The sequence below is a fragment of the Mobula birostris genome, chromosome 6 (genome assembly GCF_030028105.1).
Source record: "Mobula birostris isolate sMobBir1 chromosome 6, sMobBir1.hap1, whole genome shotgun sequence".
NCBI lineage: Eukaryota > Metazoa > Chordata > Chondrichthyes > Myliobatiformes > Myliobatidae > Mobula > Mobula birostris.
The window spans coordinates 83615449-83630016 of NC_092375.1; the positions used below are offsets into that span (position 1 = coordinate 83615449).

The 14568-nt window shown below is 49.6% G+C and overlaps 1 protein-coding gene across 3 annotated transcripts in view; it reads right to left on the reverse strand.

Moving 5' to 3' along the window:
* The window catches only part of LOC140199147 (protein Shroom2-like), a 250723-nt gene that overhangs the window by 58674 nt on the left and 177481 nt on the right, over positions 1–14568 (reverse strand). For 2 of the 3 annotated variants that reach the window (XM_072260750.1, XM_072260749.1), the window contains exons 4-5: positions 11228–13409; positions 5655–5746 (exon numbers count right to left, since the gene is read on the reverse strand). In XM_072260750.1, the coding sequence (XP_072116851.1) occupies positions 5655–5746; positions 11228–13409 (2274 nt within the window). The remainder of the gene's footprint in view (positions 1–5654; positions 5747–11227; positions 13410–14568) is intronic. The other variant, XM_072260751.1, reaches the window with a different exon arrangement.

Genomic DNA, 14568 nt, shown 5'->3' on the forward strand with positions numbered 1-14568 from the left:
CCTGTGACTAAGTTCTGAAACCACTGATCAGCTTCATTGTGCCTCTCTTCTGTGCTGACAATGTCAACTCCTCACCACAGCAGGGTCTCTGCTCCCACTCCTGGAAGCCCCAGCAGTGCAAGACCAATTAGTCTTTTGGTGAGAAGGATGCAAGGTATCCTGCATCGACTACATTCTTACTTCCTCTGCGGTTTCCACTGCTCTCTGGCTCTTTGACCACACTTTCGTGAAGGTGGGTGTGGGGCTTCGACACAGAACGTCAACAATTCCTCTCCTCCTACAGATGCTGCGAGGCCTGCTGAGTTCACCCAGCAGATAGTTTGTTGCTCGGCATCCCACCACCTGCAGTCCCTTGAGTTACACAAAGATCACAACGTAATTTCAAGCAAATCCTACTAATGCTTTAGCTTGCATTCTCTCAAAGGCTGATGGGACACTCGATATTGTTCTGGCTACTGCACCACCAGGCACAAGGAAATGGAGTGAAGGCATTCAACTGCATTTCCACTGGGTTTCATCTGCAATATAGGATGGTTTACCCATACGGACAGACACTGGGCTTTTGTTGTTACAGCTGCTACTCAGCACTGTGGTTTATACAGATTCCAGAGCCACAAAGAAACAATTGTGCCACACTAGCAAAAAAAAATGCTGTTGTAGGTGTATTCCTTTCAATGGGCGCCCGCTGTTAATGAGTTGCACTGAATTGTTGGCTGATTCCAAACCCCAACAGTCTGCTCATTATCACAGCTAAAGTCAGCATGGGATGGGTGACACCAGTACACATATGACTCCCTCCCCACCTACCTCCGTCATTTGAGACAATGACAGAGTGACAATGACTGGCTGTAAGAACTCAGTGAGTCAAGCAGCATCTCTGGAAAGACACGAATTGTCAAAATGTCAATATTTGCTTTCTTTAGACATACGCACCTCAACCCACTGAGTTCGTCCAGCAGACTGTTGCCTCAGATTCCAGCATCTGCAGACTCTCATGTCAACGCAGACGGTTCCATTCTTCTCCTCTTGCTCAGGCCCTGATATTTTGGATCTCACCTTTGATTTCCACCATATGTATCCCAAACTCTGGAATTCCTGCCCAAAATGAGGGTTATGGATCTGTGGAATGCTCTGCCTCAGAAGGCTGTGGAGGCCAATTCTCTGGATTTTTTTAAGAAAGAGTTAGATACAGCTCTTAAAGATAGCGGAGTCAAGGGATATGGGGAGAAGGCAAGAATAGGGTACTGATTGTGGATGATCAGCCATGATCACGGTGAATGGCAGTGCTGGCTCGAAGGACTGAGTGGCCTACTCCTGCACCTATTGTCCTTAAAAGCTCTCTTCCTGGCTTTTAGTTCCATGAACAGCTGGTTTTTCCTTTAGCGTGGCAAAGGACAAGTTTCAATTGGTTTGGCAATATCCATGAGGCTTGAGATACTTCAGTGTGTTAAAGATATGACATTGACAAAGGCCACCTTCTCAACTGAGCAGTATAGATCACTGATTAGCACAAGGTGAAAGAGAGAGCGGAAATGAGAGAGCAAACCAAAAATAAAGGGTAAAATTGTATTTAAGTAAGATTTCCCGTGGCCTTGTTCACTGCTAAGTGGCCTACCACTAAAGAAGCATTTGAGAAGTATGGATATTGCAGCAACATTTGCAGTATTGCAGGAAATGTGACAGTCAAATTGCACATAGCAAGTACCAGCATGCGCAGTGCAACGGTGACCATATAGTCCATTGTAATGATGCTGGTTTCGGGATAAAGATTAGACAGGACACCTTGGAGAATATCCCAGATGTCCACTAGCCCACCAGGATCACTTACGTCCACCTGAATTGTGCCAAGAAGGAAAGCCTCATCCTCAAGACAGCACCTCTAGGGGTTCCACAGAGCTCGGTATGGGAACCATTTCCCTTCACGCTATATATCAATGATTTGGATTACAGAATCCATGGCTTTGCGGCTATGTTTGCAGACTATACAAAGATAGGTGGAGGGGCAGGTAATGCTGAGGGAGCAGGGAGTCAGCAGAAAGACCTGGACAGATTGGGACAATGGGCGAAGAAGTGGCAGGTGAAGTACAATGTAGGGCTGTGTATGGTCACGCACCTTGATAGAAGTAATAAAGGTGTGGACTATTTTCTAAACGGAGAAAATTCAAAGATCAGATTTGCAAAGGGACTTGGGAGTCCTTGTGCAGGATTTCCTAAACGTTAACTTAGTCGATGGAAAGGAAGGCAAAAGCAATTTTAGCATTCATTTCAAGAGGACTAGAATATAAAAGCAAGGATGTGATGCTGAGGCTTTATAACACATTGGTCAGACTGCACTTGGGAGTATTGTGAACAGTTTTGGGCCCTTTATCTATGAAAAGATGTGCTGGGTCGAGAGGGAGGTTCATGAGGATGACTGGTAATGAAAGTGTTAACATATGAGGGGCATTTGATGGCTCAGGGCCTGTACTCACTGAAGATTACAAGAGTCAGAGGGATCTCTCGTTGAGACCTCTGAGGCCTCCATCTCAGGGTCAACCATGGATATTGCATCCCAGCTGTCTAGGTGATACACAAGCCTGGGCAGTATGGAGAGCAAGCTGCTGCCCATGCTCCCACTCCCTACACATCTGATGAACCCAAAGGAACAGCAGAGATTGATACAGTTTGGTACCAGCAGCATCGCTGGAGTTGTCTGTCAGCATTGAATTCAATGTAGGACTGCCTTAGGGACTCCAGCTCTGGAAGTTTCCTCGGGGTATACCCCTGAAGCCTTCTCCACCTGAGGGTATAGCCTCAGGGCAGCGGAGGTTTGAGATCGGAGTTTTCCTTCTCGAAGATGAGACATCAAGCACAGCTGATGAGCCCCATCTGCCTGAAGTTGGAACTGAAACCTATTGAATATTAAAAGGCCTGCACAGAGTGGATGTGGAGATGATGTTTCCTCCAGTGGGAGACTCTGGGACCAGAGGACACAGACTCAGAATAGAGGGATGTCCATTTAGAACAGCGAAGAGAAGAAATTTCTTTAGCTAGAGGATAGTCAGTCTGCGGAATTCCTTGTCATGGATGGCTGTGGAGGCCTATTGATTGAGTATATTTAAAGCTGAGCTTAACAGCTCCTTAGTTAGTCAGGGTGTCAAATGTTACAGAGAGAAGGCAGGAAAATGGGGTTGAGCGTGATAAATCAGCCATGATGGAATAGTGAGCAGACTTGATGAGCTGAATGGCCTAATGTTTTAAACTCCTACATCAGGACTAAGACTGGAAAGGAGAGATGGTCAGTATAAAGAGAAGAGGAGTAGTTGTGAGATGGAGGAAGTAGACACTGGTGTTGGACGCTGCACAGTACTGAGAAACAGTCAGTCGCCTCCCTTACACCATTTGTCCACTTACATTTGACTCCCCTCTGTCCTCTTCTCATGACAGATCAGGACCAATATCCACAATGACCAGGCAAGGAAGGGGCAAGTCCAGCATCTTCACAGAGAGCCCCGTAAAACATTATGGTGAAATGACGACTGCCGCCTGCTGACTGTCAGACTGACTTCTCACACAACCACAACTATTCAAAACCAATCACCAGGGGATAATTCCATGCCAAGAAAAACACACTGACAACAATGACTGACAGCTGTATTTCTTCCAAAAGAATCAACTATATTTAACTCTTTGCAACCATTCCATTCTTTTGAAAAGCCTGAAACTCCCAAGAACTGTTCCTTCTTTATTTTATAAAATGACTTCATGCAGCAGAATCAGAATAGCCGAGGGCCAACACAAAGAGAGGGAGGAGAGAAGAGTGTAGACTGTTTCTCCACTCACTGGGTCAGAGAGAACGGACATGAACAAACGAGAAATGAGCTGAAGGTCCAGTCAGCCATCCTTCATCACTTTCAGCCCAACCTTAACCACTAGGTTTCCCGAAAGAGGTGAAAAGAGGCAGCAAGTGCAAGGCTGCTCATAGTTGCCACCCACCCTCATTCAGAATGTATCATTGGCTCCTTCACTGTCACTGGGTTTAAACCCTAGAACTCCTTCCTACATAAGAACATAAGAAATAGGAGCAGGAGTAGGCCATCCGGCCAATCGAGTCTGCCCCGCCATTCAAAAAGATAATGGCTGATCTGTCCATAAACTCAGCTCCACCTACCTGCCTTTTCCCCATAACCCTTAATTCCCCTACTATGTAAAAATCAATCTAACTGTATCTCAAATATATTTAGTGAAGAAGCCTCAACGGCTTCCCTGGGCAGGGAATTCCACAGATTCACCACTCTCTGGGAAAAACAATTTCTCCTCATCTCCGTCCTAAATCTTCGCCCCTGAACCTTGAGGCAATGTCCCCTTGTTGTAGTCTCACCTACCAATGAAAACAACTTTCCTACTTCTATCCCTTTCAAAATTTTGTATGTTTCTCTAAGATCCCCTCTCATTCTTCTGAACTCCAGAGAGCATAGTCCCAGGCGACTCAATCTCTCCTCATAGGTTAACCCCTCCGTCCCTGGAATCAACCTCGTGAACTTCCTCTGTACCGCCTCTAAAGCCAGTATATCCTTCAAGTATGGAGACCAGAACTGCACACAGTACTCCACGTGCGGCCTCACCAGTACCGGGTATAGTTGCAGTATGATCTCCCTGCTCTTGAATTCAATCCCTCTTCAATGAAGGCCAATATTCCATTTGCCTTCTTAATAACCTGTTGTACTTGCAAACCAACTTTTTGTGATTCATGAACAAGCACTTCTCTCAGCATTTTCACCAGAGAGGGTGAGAAGGCAGCCCAATGTCAACAGCTCAAGGGAACCATGATAAGCATTAAGTGCTGGCCCCTCTAGCAAGATCCAGATCCTAAAAAAAGTGAATAAAACACACAAAAAAAACAAGTCCTGGGCCAATTTGGGGTAAAAACGCAGGAAAATCACCCTCTGGTCTTCACTGCTTGCTTTTGTTATTCCTGGATGGAAAATAATGTCCCCTTTTATTCCACTGCACTTGGGGATCCTCTGTCACACTTGAAAACACCTGGGGACAATAGAATGAGGACTCTCATTGAGACCGGGAGATGTTCACTCAGTCCCTCAGCTTCAATCCACCATTTAATGAGATTCAAGTGCAAGCAACACCTCAGTTCCACTTTCTTACCTTCATCCCACATACCTTCAAACTTGCAACGAGAATGAGATCAGGGTTCTGAAGTCAACCCGTTTCTAGCAGCTGCAGCAACCTTGGGAGAGGAAACTCTATATTTCCACCATCCTTATGAGGAGAACGGGGAATGGAACACTTACGAAGGAGGCTGCCTGGAATTCTGTTTTAAGGCCAAGGCTGACATTCCAAATGGATCACTGAAACAATGGACCACAGGCAGAGTTTGCAACAAATTATGTAAGTGCTTGATCTCAATGGTATGAATCAAATCTAATGAAAGTGCCTTCAGGGAAGGTGTCCACTCAACTTTCCCTTGTAAGTTATAATTTCAATGCAGGTCTTGTTAAACGTTGTGATGATCATTACAAACCATTCTTTCTGAAGTTTAAATTTGGGTTTCCGTGTTCAAGAACAACCAAAAATCAACAACTTCATCAAAAGTTGACAGAATCAGAGTGAAGCGCTTCTTGGCACTGCATGGAAACCCCCACCCCCTCAGTACTCACCGTCTGCAAGCACTTGCACCAGCTTCAGTAGTTGGACGAGCCATCTCCTTCTGGAAACCTTCTGGACGCCTCCTCACCTCAATGGGAATATCCTGCAGGATGGTTAAGAAGCATCTGTAGATAATCTGTCACCCAGTGTCTGCATTTCACATGATACCACACTAATTATGGAGCCAACCCCTTAGAAAAGTGCAAGGAGAATCAACACACTGCAAGTGTTGGAAATCTGAAATAAATTCAGAAAACACTGGAAACACCAGGAGTGTGAAAAGCATCTGTGGAAAGAGAAAGCTAATGCCTCAGGTTGAAGAGACTTCATCAGAACTGTACAACGCACCCAAGGGGTGAGTTCACGTAGAGTTAAAGCACAGAAATGGACCCTACAGCACAGAGTCCATGCTGACTGTTAAACACCTATTTACACACATCCTAATTTATTCCCCCACATTCCCCTCAACTCCTCCCAAATTCAATCCCTAATCTAAACTCACACACCGGATGCCAATTGACCTACCCACCTGCTCGCCTTTGGGGCACGGCAGGAATTCTACGTGTTATTTCATGTAGTACGGTTTACTTAGCAAACCGAATTCTCCTGTGTGGTATAAACATACACTCGGTGGCCATGTTACTAGATACACCTGCTTACTATTGCAAATATCTAATCAGCCAATCATGTGGTAGCAACTCAATGCATAAAAGCATTCAGACATGGTCAAGAGGTTCAGTTGTTGCTCAGCCCAAACACCTGAATGGAGAAGAAATGTAATCTAAGTGACTTTGACCATGGAATGATTGTTGGTGCCACAGATGGTGGTTTGAGTATCACAGAAACTGCAGATCACCTGGGGTTTCTCACGCAAGTCTCTAGAATTTACTGAGAACAGTGCAAAAAACATTTTAAAAAAAGCATCCAGTAAGTGGCAGTTCTGTGGGCAAAATGCCTTGTTAATGAGAGGGGACAGGATAGTGGCCAGACTGGTTCAAGCTGACAGGAATGGCAGCATCCGAGGAAACGAACAGCCGACGTTTCGGGCCGGAACCCTTCATCAGGGACTGAAGAGGGAGGGGGCAGGGACCCTATAAAGAAGGTAGAGGGGGAGGGTGGGAAGGAGAAGGCTGGTAGGTTCCAGGTGAAAAACCAGTAAGGGGATAGATAAAGGGGTGGGGGAGGGGATAGGCAGGAAAGGTGAAGAAGGAATAGGGGAAAGCACAATAGGTAGTAGAAAGAGGCGGAACCATGAGGGAGGTGATAGGCAGCTGGAGGAGGGGGCAGAGTGAAACTGGGATGGGGGAAGGGAATTACTGGAAGTTGGAGAATTCAGTGTTCATGCCAAACTTTGAACTTTGAAGTGGGTGGGTTACAGCAGCAGAAGACCATAAACATGCACTCAGTGGCCACTTCATTATGTTCAGGAGGTACCTAATAAAGTGGCCACGGAGTGTCGGTCATTACCTTTGCCCTATATTTGGAGACATGAGTACCTCTATCTCTAACCCCACTGCTCAATATAATATGAACAAATGGTAACTACAGGGGCTGCTGCTCTAATTAGTCTTTCTGGAGCAGACCAGGATCTGTCGTATCCAAGCCCATACTGTCTGGAGTAGGATTTGTCTTTTGACCCCTAATCAGTAAACGTAGCAGGGTGACCAAGTTCTGTGTATGTCTCTGAAGGTCACACAGCTCTCTGCAATCCCTCTGCCAGTCTTTGGACTGTTTGCTGGCTTCCAAACCGCCAACACTAAGGACTGTGCAGCAACGTTTGTGAACTATCTTCACCCCCCCAAGAAAAAACTTCCTTCAAGTTATTTCTATTTCTCCACAAGGAACTTCCCAAAGAAAACTCAGTATCCCTATAGGCTTCATCACATGACCTCTCTCCTCAAACTGCCCCACCTCCAAACTCCAATCATCGGTCTATTTGTACCTTGCTCCATCTTCCCACAGGAACAGTCAGTCAGACAGTCTTCCCACCCAACAATCTGATCTCCAACATCCTTATAACGATCAAAATATATCAAAGAAAACAGAAGGAAAATACAATACTGTTGTTTAAAGCAGTGCACTGAATCCATAACTCCCACAGAATCCAAACAAAGGTGATTGAACAGATGATCCTATTAAGCCAAACTAATCCCCCAACCCTGACCCTCTGGAGATTCTTACTAAATATAAATAACAAGTCCTGAAACGAGAAAGATTCCCTTTTTTGAAAGATCTGGGATAAAACCCCCCTCACACTCATACAGAAACACGAAGGTATATAGCATCAATAAAATCCACAATTTACCTTCTAGAGTAAACAGATTCAAAGCTTATCTCTTGCACAGCAGCAAAAACTAAAGCTGCTGACAGTACTGGGAGTTTTAATGAAGGGCTCCTAACTAAGGTGTATTTTTCCCCCTAAGGAGAGAGTGACTAATTGCACATGAGTAATGAAACAGGAAGTGTGCAACATTTGGATCATCAGTCGTGTGTGTACAGGGGCAAGACAGCAGCTGGAAGAGTCAGTAGGGATGGAGAAGAGGGGGGGAGTGAGTGATTGTGAGGGCATTGGGAAGGTAAGGGTGGGAGATCGCACTCAGTGAGATTCTGCCCCAGTGCAAGACATGACTTCTGCAACTGGCTGAATAACTTCCCCAAGTAGTAATCAACTTTATTACAATAGATTGGAAATTCTCAATCGTTTCATCCTGGGGAGCACAGACCAGCCACCTATGGACAGACTGTTCCACCAGTGATTCCAGTCCCCTCAGTTTCATTGTACCAGCGGCAACTGAAGTCGGTGAGTCACCATCACTTTCTCCTCTGGGACTAGGAGGAGAATGGGCTAGTCATGCTGGGGATGACAAAATCCCGGGAATAAGTAAACGTGACGAGGCAAGGTTTGAAGTAGCAGCGACAATGGCAGGGTAGGGCCAGGCACTGCACCTTGGGTCTGCTGGGAATGTGAGGCAGGTCAGCCTGCCTCTGGGCGACTCTGTCTAATAGCTACGTAAGCAGTCCGTCTTTCTAAAGAAATATCAGGATGTGTAAATATGACCAGTCCTTATTTACACACTCCACCTGCACAGCAAAAGGCCTGAAGCATGACACTGTTGCAGAAACAGGTAAATTACACAAGAGCAAAGAGAGACCATTCAGCCCTTCATAGATCTGCTGTCTGATTAGGCTCCCACTAATTTATCTCACCACCATCTGTCCTTGTTTTACTTCACTGCTTCACTGAACAAGAATGCGCTGAAACTGGTTTTGGAATTCTTCTTTGACTCCCCATCTCAGCACGGAGTTCAAACTTACTTTTTTAGCTGAAGAGCATTTTCTCTCATTGCGAGTAAACAGGCTTGCTCTGTTCTGAGCTCGGTCGTAAATGAAACAGCATAAGCCTCCCCTGTACAATTTGCTTGAATAGTTTAATCCTGCTAAGCCGTGTGTTATGCCACAAAAATGGCAAAACAAATGACCTTGCCAGTGCAGTTGTCTGATTAGTCACAAATTTCCATGGCACTAGCAAAATAGTCCAGAGAAATCTTGGGTTAGTCTTTCAACAGCAACACCTGATGCAGAATGGTTCCATAAAAATTAAGAGTTGGACATTCTCTGTAAGAGATGCGTGTGATCAAGGTTTTACATTGCAACCCTGATTTGAAAAATACCATTACACAACTCTGGGTACCTATTCATACTTCATCTGCCCTCAGGCAACTCTGACCATTGATTTTGTGCTGCTTCTCAGAGCAATTCATTCTCCTTCACCTGAACTTGGTAAGTGAGAGAACAAACTATTTTTCTTTTTTCTTCCTTTCCCAGTTCTGAACAGTTTTCGACCTGAAACATGCTTTTATTCTCACAGATTCTGTCAGTGTTTCAGCATTTTCTGTTTCTGTTTCAGACTTCCGACATCTGCACCACACTTTTGATTTTCAATCCCAATCCTATTTCCATTTCCCCACCACCCAATTCACACGCCCATCTACTCCTCCCACACTCTCCCATCACTCACCTGCACCGGGAGTAATTACAGCCACCAATTCTGCAGTTATCACGTAAACATTGTGGGGAAAAGTTTGGGATTTTGCACTTCGCTTTTAGCACCATACCCAATGGCAGCTTGGAAAGCCTTTATACCCAAATGCAGCCCAGGGCTGGAGTCACAATCAAAGGCACTTGTAAGATTTTTTTTAGGAAGCAAATGTCTGAACGTTCTATGTCTATTACACAACTCAGCTGTGATTTCAATACTTGGGCTAGTAAGGCTTGATAGCTCAGCCCTTGGGTTATTGGCCCAGCAGCAATTGCGCCTGATCTTGTCTACATCCCCACGATAGTACAGGGAGTCCAGATGTCCTTCCAGCCTCGGCCAGTAGCTCTGGACGTGATGCCAGAATGGAATCCATCTCATCCATCATCAGGGATGTGCTTTTTGGTCAACCACGTCCATGCCAAGCATCAGGTGTTTATCTGTAGTAATTCCACCTTCCACCTCTTGGCCAATAGCTACCTATGCCAGCAACTGTGACTGTAAAATGAAAGGCAGGAAATGACCGAGTACTTTTCTCTGAAGTGCATCAAAAGATGGAACTGAGTTAGGTCTTGGAAATAATGATGGGTGAAAAGAAGATGCCCTGTGAGGGGAAATAAATATTGAACTCCATTCCAGTGAAGAGTTTGATAAAACAGAGTAGGTGAAGTGAGGAGCTTCTTATGCATTATGAGGAAGGGGAACAGAAAATTATGTTACTGTGAAGATGTCCATTTTGGCAGGGAAAGTGAAGAAGCAGACTTTCTGAGTGGTGAGGGATTACAGAACTCAGATGCAGGGTGCAAGACCTGCCAAAGGATAGTACATAGCTGCGGCAAGAAATGAAAGGAGCTAGCGGAATGTCACTGCCCATTGTTCAGGGGACCGAGCATGAAAGAAGGGAGGCTGTGCTTCAGTTAGATACAGCATTAATGAGACTACATCCAGAGTGTCCTTATGTAAGGAAGGATGTTTCTGAGCATTTCAGAGAAGAATGACAAGACTAATACCTGAAAAGGGTAGTTGTCGTATGAGGAAAGGTAGCACAGGATAGGTTTGAGTGGAGTTCAGAAGATTGAAGAGAACTTCATGGAAATGTAGGTGACGCTGAGAGATGTTGACAGAGTGGATGTGGAGAGGACATTTCCTCCTTTGAGAGAAAATAAGGGGGTCGCCTCCCTCTGGGAGGTTCACACCTTTGGAACTCACCCACAAGGCTGTGGTGGCAGAGGTGGAGCCAGCTCACTCCTGGTTGCCGTGCTGGTACGTACATGTAGAGACACAGCGGAGGGCGAGCTACGCCATCCTCTGCAAATCCTGCACCGAACAAGCCCAGACCCTCAGCCTCCAGCTGTTTCACATTTCAACCCTTATCACCCTGTCACTGGTCTATGGGAACGGAACGGTCAGACACGCACTCCCAAGAGGCAACTCTATACAATAAATACCAGCTGACTCTGCCGCCTGCTTCCAAAAAAGTACCCCACCCACAGAAACACGCTTAATTCAGTGACAAGTAACCCGCAACACAGAGGGAACCGGGATTACCTGCAGGTAGAAATCAGCGGAAGGTGACGAGCGTGACCTCTCATGCACGTACTGCAGTTTCGCAGGCTGCTCGAAGCCCTGGTCCAGGATGTTGTCCACAGAATGGTACCTGCTAGAGCTCCTGGCCTCTGACAGCTTCCTCTGCTCCCTCCACGTGGCCTGGTATTCCGCAAATGTTCCCAACCGCTGCAGATCAGCCTCTCGTTCCCTGGTGCCTGGGGCCCCACCCTGCCTTGCCCTGTCTGGGAACCCGCTGAGGTGGGCCCCCGTGCTCCCAGTCTGGTGGGGCCCTCTCCACAAGCCGTCCATGCCTAGGGAGGCCGCACGGCCACGCACCTCGCTCTCCGGTCCCTGCTCCTCTGCCTTGGGGCCAATGGCCTGGCTTTTCCAGTGGGCCACCTCGCCAGGAGCTGGAGCAGGCTTGGCGCAGGCTGCCGGGGGCTGGGCTGCACTTACACCGCCCTCGAAGAACTGCCGCCTGTCAGCGAAGGAGGCTAGGGGAGCGGTGTCCAGCGGAGGGAGAGGCTCGTCCCCCTCCGGGGTCCCCACCTCGTTCATTTTGCCAGGCTCAGAGTAGGACCGCAGCCTCTGCTCCTGCGTCAGCCGCTTCCTTCCCCCTACCCGGCTAAGTTGGCCACTGACCGCCCGCCCAGTCGCTGGGGGGTTACCCGGAGGTGGGGGTGGGGGCCCGTTCCTGGGTGGAGGGGCAGGACAGGGTGGTGGCCCAGTGGGACGGAGGGGACCCAGGTCCCTCCTCTGGAAGGAAGTGGCCCTCAAGACTCGGGCCTGAGCTTCCTTCAGGCCGTCAGCGTACGAGGTGCCGTCGGGCCAGGGTACGGCTCCAGCCGACGGCTCTCCTCCCCAGCTGCATTCTGTCCCCTCCCCTGCCTCCGGACTCCCGGCCAAGGCTGCAACGCTCCTGCTCTTCTGCAGCAAGGCCCGCTTCATCTGGATCTCATTGCGCAGGGCAGTGGCAAAGCGCTCGCTGCGTCGCTGCTGGCGAGCTGCCTGGCCCGGCTCAGCGTGCAGCCTGCGGCCATCCTGGGCGGGCAAGTTGAAGGCGGGCGCCTGCTCGGGACACATTACCCCAGGGCCTGGCCTACAATCCTCCCCAGCTCGGGAGTCTGAGGCCCAGCTGCCTGTCCCAGCTCCTCCCACCCTCTGGCTCACCCAGTTAGGCTTCTGGCTCACCTCCTCTGTAATGCTGGCCCTGCCCCGGCCCCCCTCAGGGAGGTGCCTGGAGGCCGGAGCTGGGCGGTAGAGCGGTCCCTTCTGGCCATCCCGAGGCTCCGGCCTGAGGAGGCTCTGTCCCTCCACCGCCAGTTGCTGGGGTGGCCCAGAGGTGAGGCAGAAGTACCTGCTCTGCCCAGGGCCCTCAGGGACCGCTGAGTCTAGGCTGGGTGGTGGCACTGGTGAGGCCCCAGCCCGGGCCTGGGTTGGGTCCTGTCGCCAGGTGACGGCCCACGGCGGGGTGAGCTCGTCGCTGTGCTGTTGCCAGTGGTGCGGGGGAGCAGGGGGGTGTGAGGAGACGCTGTCCAACAAAGCCGGAGCGGTGGCAGGCTCCAGGCAGGGGGGGCAGGACTGGTTCCTCCAGCCGCCGCCCTCCATCACTTCTTTGTCTCCACGAAGATGAGGCCTGCTCCGCACCTGCCCTCCGCCCTCGTGGACCCTGGTGGCCGCATAGCTGTCACTGCGGATCGGGGGAGGGGGCGGGGAGGCCCCCCTGGGCCCGCGGCTGTCGGCCAGGACCCTCTTCTCCGGCACATGCCACACAGGCCCAAGGCTGGTGCGGGGCGCCCTGGTGTGGGCCTGCTCCTCCAGCCGGGGGCTCCTCCTCTCCTCCGGGCCACCATCCTCGAGGGGGGCCTGACCCAGGCGCCCCCCTTCCCAGCAGCCGAGCCTGCTCAGCACATTCTCGGTGGAGGAGCCATTGTCGCTGCGGGAGGACGAAAGCGAGTAGTCAGGCGTGCTGCAGTTGGTGGAGAAGGAGCTGTAGGCCGAGTCCCTCCTGCTGGGCTGGGTGGCTTGTTCCACGCTGGTGTTGGACTTGGCCAGGGAAAGGGAAAGGGAGAGGCCCGGGGGCTGGTCCAGGCTGTCCATACTGCCCAGGGAGCTGAACTGGTGGGAGATGTGGTGCAGGTTCGGTTGGTCCCAGGGATCTGAGAGGCTGTTTGATGAAGAACTGCGGGGGGGGGGAGAGAGAGAGAGAGAGAGAGAGAGAGAGACAGAGAGAGGAATGGGAAAGTCAGTGAAGAAGACCAAGACATGGGAGCATGGGGATGATCTCAAGCGCAGGTGGGAAAGGGTCCCAGAAACAGGGGGAGCAAATATTCCCAGGCACACAGACATGATCCCAAAAGCAGGGATTTCCAGGCTCTTGTTAATCCACCAAGCACTGTATCCCCACTCGTACCCATATAGCCTCATGTAGCAGCTGGCATCCTGCCCTTTACAATATCCCTAAACCTGCCATACACCCAAATCCCAGCTTCACTGCTCCCCAACTTTCCCACACTCCCCATGCCCTCCAGGCCTCCAAACGCCAGCCTGACCCCTTCACCACTACCCATACCTTGGAAGCATAGACAGCATGGCTGTACTTGCAGCTCCAATGGGCACTGTACACTTGTGCCCCAGACTGGTGCCAACACACAGAACCCAGTTCTGCAGTCACACCTCAGTGGAGCATCTGAACACCCAGCCAGGCAGCCACACATCCACCATTCAGACACCTGTGACCCAGTCAGGCTACGTCCGCCACCTGGCACCCAATCCAGCCCAGCACCAAGCCACGGCTGCAGTTCCAAAGACCTGCACCCAGCATACCACCCACTGCCCACGACCCCCCTGAACCCACCCGCAACTGCCTCTCAGGAACGTGTTTTATTTACTCATAGTCTGGACGCGTGCATCACCAGCAAGGACACTGTCGATCGCACACCATTCACTGCCCTGCACGGTGGCCAACCAGGCCACTTCAGAGGACGTAAACGAGGCTACCGCATTAGCGGTACTGGAGTCATCAGCAGACCAGGGACAAGGATGGCAGAACCCTTTCCTGAAGGACATGACTGGATTTGGTGGTGTGTTAACAGATCTATTTACAATTTCCAGCTGCTTTGTTCATCAGTTCCAGATTATTTTCAAATTTCACAGTTGCCGTGGTGGGACCTGAACTCTGCTCTCTGGATTGTTAGTCTGGGCTCCTGGGTTATAATCCACTGAACTGCCAATATACCATGTTACCCCACTCCCCCACCCACCTCCCCCAGTCCACCCGGAATCCCATCAGGCCCACAGCCTGTACTCCAGTATTTATGCCCAGTCTGCATGGCAAGTAT